This window comes from Phaethon lepturus, unplaced genomic scaffold, assembly GCF_000687285.1.
Source record: "Phaethon lepturus isolate BGI_N335 unplaced genomic scaffold, ASM68728v1 scaffold56551, whole genome shotgun sequence".
Lineage (NCBI taxonomy): Eukaryota > Metazoa > Chordata > Aves > Phaethontiformes > Phaethontidae > Phaethon > Phaethon lepturus.
The window spans coordinates 1-9,140 of NW_010519528.1; the positions used below are offsets into that span (position 1 = coordinate 1).

General features: G+C 37.7%; 2 protein-coding genes across 2 annotated transcripts; both read left to right on the forward strand.

Moving 5' to 3' along the window:
• Positions 1–1,227: 1,227 nt before the first annotated feature.
• TMEM9B (TMEM9 domain family, member B) lies at positions 1,228–1,383 on the forward strand (the record flags this gene model as incomplete). The annotated part of the gene is made up of 1 exon (XM_010297056.1): positions 1,228–1,383. A coding segment is annotated over one exon (156 nt), but the record flags the coding sequence as incomplete, so codon positions are not given.
• A 5,169-nt stretch (positions 1,384–6,552) lies between these two features.
• On the forward strand, positions 6,553–7,107 carry ASCL3 (achaete-scute family bHLH transcription factor 3). Its single transcript, XM_010297055.1, has one exon. It carries the CDS (start codon positions 6,553–6,555, stop codon positions 7,105–7,107), a length of 555 nt encoding a protein of 184 aa, XP_010295357.1.
• The last annotated feature ends 2,033 nt before the right edge of the window (positions 7,108–9,140 follow it).

Genomic DNA, 9,140 nt, shown 5'->3' on the forward strand with positions numbered 1-9,140 from the left:
GTCTTTTCCAACCTTAATGATTCTATGATCTAGCTTGTCCTGCCCTCTCCCTTCCACCATCTATTTTATGGTAGAAATATGTTGCATTTGTGATTTGGTTTCCCTGCGAATGAAGTGATTTTGTCACCTATTAACTTCCCATTCTAGGTATATCCAACTGCGTAACTTTTTATGGTGAGATTGTAGCTCTTTGGGTCAAGGATTGTGTCTTGTTCTCTATTAGTATATATCTTAGCCCGGTGAGACTCATATGTGGCTTTAGGACTTGTAGGCATCACTTCAATGGGTATCATTAATGACAATCTCTGTACTGCTAAGAATTATCATTGAGCTGCTCTACACAGTCATGTCACAAAAAAAGTAACCGTTAATGTAAAAGTCTTCAAAAGTGTTCTGGGGAAAAAAAAAATAATATGAGCTGTAGACATACAAAAAAGACAGTTGTTTAATACAGGACATAATTATGTTATTTTTCATTATGTATTGTATATATGATGCTTTCTGACATAGCTTTAACAACATGACTTTGTCCAGAACAGTTTGATAGCCAAATAAGAAGTTCAGTGCCCACTCTTACTGTTTATAACTTGGTTTTCTTCTAGTAAATATAAAGCTTTGCAGGTACTGTTAGAAAACAGGCAGAGTAAATATTAAACAATCACTCAGTTATTGTTGAGCTCTGTCACTTAAACAGCTGTATTGACACTTTGCTTTTAGACAGCTCAGTACAATAGGTTTAGTTTGGTAAACAGCAGAGTGTGTTGGTTTTATATAGAAGCTGTGTGTGAACATCCTGAACAGCCTGATGGTAAATGGCCATGAGCTGGCAAGAGAACTGGCTCTTTAATTCAGTTTTAAAGTGAAGTGCATTCATGACAATAGCAGGAGGCTCCCAGCGCCTGGGTCTGTTCCAGGCTTCTGTCCCACCAGCTGCTAATAGGTTGATGCAAGACTGTGGTTCTGATCTTGCAGCTCACCATGATGTCTCTGGGCAGCAAATTGTTGGACAGTACAATGAAGTTTGGAAAACTTGTGGAAGTTGCTTTGTATGAGAAATTGAAGTACAGTTCGAACTATTCAAAAACTTGCTTGGTTGATACTGCTGACCAGCTCATTGAAACAACTTGTTTACCTTAACATAAAAGAAAAAAAAAAAAAAAAAATCCTTTGGAATGTAATTGCTTGGTGGAATTGTTGAGATCTAACTAATGATTTTTTCCATTCCAGGATCACCAGCCTTTTGCAAATGCTCATGATGTGCTGGCTCGTTCTCGGAGCCGTGCCAATGTATTGAACAAAGTGGAGTACGCGCAGCAGCGTTGGAAGTTACAGGTCCAAGAGCAACGCAAATCTGTCTTCGACCGTCATGTTGTGCTGAGTTAATTGTGTCTCAAGTAAAATAATTCCAGGGAAGTAAAATGGACTAATTGAAGTTGCTGACTTATGTCTTCCTGATCCTGCCAATTCAGAAGTGTTTTCTTGAATGGTTCATTACTGATTTTAAAAAAATAAAGAAAAAAATATTTGAACTTTGAAGGAATATACTGGAGTGGAAGCAATTTAAAAAGATTACTTAACCAAAAACTAAAATCTTTATGTTTTCAAATGGCTTTTACTAACAAAACTGAAAAGAGGACAAACACAGATATCTTGGGTTACCACTGTGGTACCTTATTTACAGTTGTGACTTTATGGTGGTTTTTAACTAGGTCTTTCTCTCTACTATTTATGTGGTTAAAAAGTACCTGGGAACACAGTAATTACTTAAAACTCACTAATCACTTTATGTAAAGATGTTTTGTAAATATACTTGGATTTTTCTGCTGACTAATGCTAGGTACTGGAAATCTGAATCTTGCAGTGTAGTTTTCATATCAGGGAGTGAAATCCTCATTGGCTGTATTCATCATTTGGTTTCTTGCACTCGTACTTTCAAGATGCTTGTATGTCAAGTGATGTTTGCAAATTTAAGGCAAGACGTAAATGGACACTGACTCTTTGAGCTGCATACTTAAAGTACTGTGATGTAGATAAACTCAAATGCAGTGCATATCAAGACAGTGTTGGCATTTTGTTCTGTTTTGCATTAATAGCTTAATATATTGTATGTATGATATCTCTTAAAAAAATCTTTTCATGGGTAAAGTCTCAGGAGTTAGTATATGATGAAATATTTATTATAAAAATCTTTCTGCATTTGCCTGGATTGATGGTGTAAGGCACATACTTTCTCTAGCACCTGTCATCTTGGGAACTAGGTGTATTTTTTAACCTGTGATTCTGTACTCATCCCTCTTAAGAGGTATACAGTTGCTAGATGACTAACTTTCATATATCCCCTTTGGAATGTAACAATTAAAGATAAAACTGATTTTTGAAAAACAGATGTGCATTATCTGTATGTCATCATTTTTCTTCCTCATTACCCTGCATGTAAATTCCATCTATAAATGCACTTCTCTGAAAATGCTTCAGGGTAGAAATAGGCACTTAATCAGTGCTTAGATAGAGGAAAGAAAGGCTCACCAAATTGCTAATTGAAAAAAGTTTTTAATTCTTACTCAAATTTAGCTATACATATATAGTTACCTTACTGTCTTACACAGTTTTCTGTTCCAGTGTGGAAGGAAATGATACATGAAACAGTACTATGTGTTGCTGGGTGCAGTTTTGTCTTAGTCCACAGCCTGGGGGGCAGAGTAGCATGGGAAATAAACTGTACCTGTACATGTAGCTCTGCCATGTTAGGGGTGGAAACCTAGTTGCCCCATAAGAACATTTGCATTTGACTGCAGCTGTTTTGCAGGTACAGAGCTTCATTCTCATATCAGTCCTGTAGCCTTCCAAAAACTGAGTTAACCTGGTGGGAATTATAATGGGTGGCTACTTGGTGGAGGCATAGAATTCTTTTTTTAAATTACAAAAAAAAGAAGAAAAAAAAAAAGGCATAAGGTGGATCGACAGGACAAAAAAAAATATCCAGACTTGGGTTTAGTTACTGTGTTCAACACCCTACCCTGATGAGTCAATAACTGGTTATGACAGTGATGTACCTAGGGTCCCCTAAAGAAAAAAAATGTAACTTGTTTGTCAAAGACATGCCTCTCTACTAGCTCTCGTAGGTGCTCTACCTCTTGGCTGCCGTTCTGATGAGGCATGAAGCTGGAGTGGGAAGGAGGATGCAGAATGCAGCATCATTGTGGCCCCACACAAGAGCAGCAGAAGCAGAATGTTTTCTTTGATGGCTGACAGTCCCAAGAAGACAAGGCTGGGTGTATGTAGCGCTCTCGGTAGTAGATCAATTGTTTCTAATCTTGCAGTGTCTTCAGAAGTCTTAAGCTAAACTGGTTTGGTATTAGGTATTTTTGTCTGGTTTTACTTTGATCAATAGAAGGGCCAAATAGTGAGATAGTCTAAAGTGTCAAGGAAATCCTGTAAAATGTAGGAGTTTTGAAGTTGGGTGTACTATTTCCTTGCACCTGTACAATTGGACAGCTATATTCTGATACATGTAGCATCTCTATACCTATGTGGATTTGGTTATACAGACCGATTGCTCCATACTATGTTTTGAAGTTTAAGCAAAACTTTACAAGGTTTGTCTTGCTACTGGTTGCTCACTTTTTTCAAATTTTGTTTTGTCTACCTCCATAAATGCCTTATTAGAGACCTTTTATATGGTGTTATACTTCTTAACGCTAAGGGAATTTCCCAAAATTACAGGTATAATGAAGATTAAATTTGAGGATATTAAGCTAACTAATGTCTGTTCTCATCTCCAATCTGGACACAAATCCATCACAAGTTTCCTCTAAATAAATGCTCATTTTCTGTGCTTAAAATGGAAGCTATGAAAATTACTTTGCTTATGCTTTGATGGTAAATATTTGACTGAATTCTAGCTGATTGTTATATTTAGACATTAAAGGATGAAATACCAATAAATGAAAATACTGCTTTAATGAACTGTAACAGAATACATACAAGCAGTAAACAAAGTAAATTCCTGATTAGTTTTTCAGGTAATCTGGTTGTGTTCAATACAGTTTTAAAATTTCTAGCCCTTAATGCCAAGTTGTGTTGCCATCATAGCTGTGGTGTGGGTGGAAAAGCCAAACCAGAAATGAGCAGATCTAACTGTAAGCTACTTTGCATGTTGTCAATTGACTATAAATTGCAGCAGTCATTGACTCAGCCGAAGAAGCTATGTAGTTCAGGTAAGGGACTTTCATATTGCTGTATCTAGCAACAGATCTTCACTGAATATCGATGCTTTTGTAAATGTCTTCTACCAGCTATTCAGTCATAGTGCTTCTGTGGCATTTTAATGAATTGTGTTTAATATGATCTCTTATTTAATCAGGTGTAAGAAAAATGGAACATTAACGTCTTTTTTTTAATATCATTCAGATATTTTCAGGTATTATTCATCAGTCTTAAAATAGCACGTTGTGTTTCCTTGGATTTTACTTTCATCTGAAGATTGGTGAGTCTCTAGTCTAAAAGGAAAATGATCCTAACACTTGCATTTTGCGCTTTGTACAGGTAGTAAGGCAGCAGGTAACAGTTTTATGTAATGCTGTTATGCAGCAGAAGTGTCAGTACTAAACAACAAATACTGCAAGTATCTCTTCTTGAGAGGTTGTGTTGGTTTTGCTTTCTTCTTCTGTAGTAATGCTTTGCTATGAAGTTGTTTGGGGTTTTTTGCTATGTAACAGGCTTTTTTTCCTCAGACAATGTTTTTAAATTGTTAGCAGTAGAAAGTTTTTAGGCAATAACTCAGCCTGTGTAAGTAGGTGAGGGACAGATGACTGTCTGCTATTCTTATTTTATAATGAGTTTATATATTCACCTCTGATTCTCTGCATGTATATTGATGTAAAATGGATGTGTTTTCATCCTTTCAGCCTACTTACAGAAGTACCTGTTTAAGATGTATGTGATGCATCTTAAGATGCATCTCTCTTGTCTAACAGCATGCTATAAATGAATTCTTAACTCAGGATTTTTGTTGAGACCTGTTTGCATTAGAAAAAGAGATGATACTGAATGCAGAGGCATTTTGATAGAATATGTTGTGAGGATAAGTCCATACTGAGTAAAAATTCTCTCTGTATTAAACACGACAGGTATGAAATCATTAGAAAATGTTAAAATATGCCCCTGTCCTTATGACAGATTAAGAGGATCCCATTTATGTTATGGAACCATGCTCTGATCATTTGAAGCTTTGCAAGGTTTTTGTGAGTATGGAATCTAGATGTTGCTAGTAAGCTAGTTTAGTGTTCAGGTATGTGTTTTCCATTTTAGAGGGTGTAATATAACCTGGGTGTGTTAGACAGCAACATATAGATGTGGAAGTGGATGGTGAGTAAGAGCAGTTTTGGATAGATTCTGTGTAGGCAAGTATTGCTTGCAATCAGTGAGGATGGTTCACCGTAATTCTTCAAAAATAGAACAGTTATTTAAAATTTATTTTAAAGTAGCTATTAGGTAGTATTGTTACAGTTATGCTGCTGTTCAGCTGTTTGAATAATGATATTGGGAAGACGCTATAATGTAGCTTCCTATAAACCACTGCAAGATTATCTTTCTGATAAATATGTAAGGGTGACTTGAGTAGTTATGCGTGCTGTAGTGCTGCTCTGAAGAGTGGGTATGTGGTTTTAGTAGGCCAGTCTGAGTTACAGGTTTCTAGCAGTGCTCCAACCACTAGGTGCAGTCCCTTCTTAGTAAAATAATTTATAATTGGAACAATATTATCAGGGCATGCAGGTTTTTTCCTTGAATAAATTGATTATTTCATAATCCTCTATCAGAGGATTGTTTTTAGTATTTAATATCTTACACAGGCGAGTGCAGAAGAGGCATGAGGACCCAAGGAGATGTCAGGTTTAGCAGAAATTAATCTTTAAAACTTTCTATGTAGAATGGATTTAATGCATGACAGACATAAAATTAAGATAGAGATCAATTCCTTGCACAAGCTTTCTATCTACTTAAGATAGTATAGTGAATGAGTCATCAAATGAATAGAGAGAAAATGTAATTTGTCAATGCAGGCTGTTTGGTATGGATAGGGAGTCTGTTACTTGAATTGTATATTTTTTTCAGGGAGGAGAAGGGGGTGAAGGGAATGCCTCAGATGTTGACTTGCTTTGGTTATTGTCTGTAGAGATGTAAGTTTTGGAGGATTCAGAGCAAGCTATACCTATGTGAGGTACATAAAGGTAGATCTTCATTTCTAAAGCTGAGGTGAAAGGAGACTGCTGTTTCCTTTAGGAAGCTTTAGTGGCTTTATTTTCTTAAAATCTGTTGTGAATGTTTTTTAATCAGTGTTGCTGACTTGCACCTTCTTGTATTTTTAAATGGGACATTGTCTATTCTGTGTAACAATCTTCTAACGATCTATTCTGAAATGTCACAAATGCATTAAAAGTCTCTCCTGGAAAATGCCAGTAATACCAAGTGTTGGTTAAGTCCAGGTGAGTTTTTTCTACTGTTCAGTATGAGCTGTTTAAACTATTATGTGATTATGCATTTCCAGATTAAATGCAAAGCCTGATGGACGGCAAAAGCTACCGTAACCTCATGGACAAGTTGTCCATCTGTACTGAGACTCAGCACATACAGATGGCTAGGCCTTTCTGTGCTGACCCTGTGGTCACGCTTCATGTGTACCCGGAAACACCAAGCCAGGTCACTTGCTCTGAAGATTTGTCGTTCCTTCCCTTCACGTCTGAGCATCTCATCGTGGAGAACTTCTACAGTGAGCCCTGTAGCTTTCCCTACCAAATGCCCCATTCCAATTACCGCAGAAGTGAGTACTCCTATGGGCCAGCTTTCATCAGAAAGAGGAATGAGAGGGAAAGACAGAGAGTTAAATGTGTCAATGAAGGCTATGCTAAACTGAGGCATCACCTACCTAAGGAATACTTGGAGAAACGTCTCAGCAAAGTAGAGACGCTCCGTGCTGCAATAAAATACATTAGCTACCTACAGTCTGTTCTGTACAGTGATTCTGTGGTGGCAGAAAAAAATGTCATGGAGCCAAGCCAAGCACCTAAACCAGTTAACAAACAAAACCAGTTTTTGAAGACGATCTAAACCATTCAAAATCAAGCAAAAGGTATCCTGTCTGGGAACCTAGTAGCTGCCATATTATTAATGACGTGCATGTTCCTGGCACATCTTAGGAGCAGATCAAAGCCTGCGTCAGTATCAGCCCACAGAAAAGAGTTTTAATTTTGCAGACAGTGACTACACTTAGATACAGAAAAGGCAACTGGGGAAATCTCATCTGAATGGCCTAAGTTAGTTAATTCATGGAAATCTGAAAATATTTCTAAAATTGTCATCAAACTAAAAATGTAATACCTGTATGTGTGAAGTAACTGTTATGTATCATCACAACCTGCTGCTTTAAAATAAAATCTTTCCACTGATGGGACTGAGATTCCTCTCATTTTTTTGTAATGTTACTGGTTTACTCTCACATGCGCTTTCTTAAAAGATTTTTGGTCTAATTGCCAGTGTTTCTCTTAAAAGGTCTTTTTAAAGGTTCCCAGGAATGTTGTTAGATGCCAACAAAAAGGATAAGTTCGTTTAAAAGGGGGAAAATAAAAAGAGGAGGGTAGCAGCTCTCTGAAGCACAGTTACTAAACATAGGAAGAACATAATGTCTTGCAAGTGCTGTTCCATCATTTTCTTATTAATGAATATTTTATTGCCATTAAAAACTGTTGACATAGCCTAATTTCTATTGAAAATTGGATTCTTCTGTCAGCGCCCTTAAAAATTACTAGGACTGCTCCTGTAATACACAGTATGAAGAGGGTTAGCAAGGTCTTGGTCTTGGGGGAAAAACGGTAATACTGCAACAGGAATTTTTTGAGACTTTTCACTGATAATGGTTGAGGTCTGGGGTGGCCTTCCCTGACCTCCCAATAGGCTCCTCTGTACTATTGATGGTTTCAGTTAAGTGGTTTACAGCAGATTTATGTGAAGATGGTGAAGAGAGTTTAGCTCGTAACCGGCAAAGTGTTCTTAACGTTTGCTGTATGTAAGGGAATTGTATTGTTAATATTAAACAACAATTCTGCTGACAGCATGAGAGCAGGTAGTATGTAGGTGCAGCAGAACGTACAGAAAATGGTTACAGACTTCATAAGTGCTGTATCCTTGTCCCTAATTGCAGTCATCCCCTCTATTATCTTTTTATAGCAGTGAATTGAAAAATGCCTATGAAATGCAATTAAGTATTCCTGCCTGACCCTCCCAAAAAAGAAAGTTAACATTTGTTAAGCAGAAAATGAAGATTAGGGATCACAGCAGAGATTAACAGGTAGATTTCTGCATTGTATTCTGGCATGTTTTTGATAAGGGTAGATTCATTAATCCTTCCCCTTAATTTTGAAAAGGGAAAGTTTGTAAAGCAATTTAATCTCGGCTTGTCTCAGCTTCAACCTTTGTGTCCACATTTCAAACAAGTTTATTTGTCACACCCTGTGGTGGTATGACAGATTTGGTTTTTTCCCTAAATCTCAACCATTGCTTCATATGATGCTATTTTGCCTGCAGTTATAGGTAAAAAGCCTAAAAAGGATACTGTGCCCTCTTATAATCCCTTCTCTGCCCCTGCAGTTTTTCAGTGCAGTATCTAGATCAACAGGGAGCTGAAAACTGGGCGAATGCGTGGCAGAAAATGGTCCTCTCTGTAGTCACCTTCCACCGGTTTTTAACCGGTAAGGTCAGGATGTCCCATCCTGTAGTAACGGCTGTGGCAACCTCCGTAGCAACTAGGAAACACTGGCAGCGAATGGCTTCCTGCCTCAAACAGGCATAAGGGCAAGATTTCTGCGCTGGAACTAAATCCAGATGGACCAGATGTAGTGTTACCGATAGCTGGTAAGTTTGAAACATGGCTGTGTCTAAGTGCTTGGAGTTACTTGGCGGGGGGGGGAGCGGAAATAAGTCCCACCGGGGTGTTGCACAATTGCCTTTGTCAGTGCCCTGTGCTACACAGAAATAGCAGACCTGGCTCTCAGCAGTGACAGTGCTGAAGAGCTTTAAAATGGGCTTTAACGTAGAATTGGTAGTTGCATTTCTTCTCAAAGTGTTACTGATTCTGGCTGGGCTTG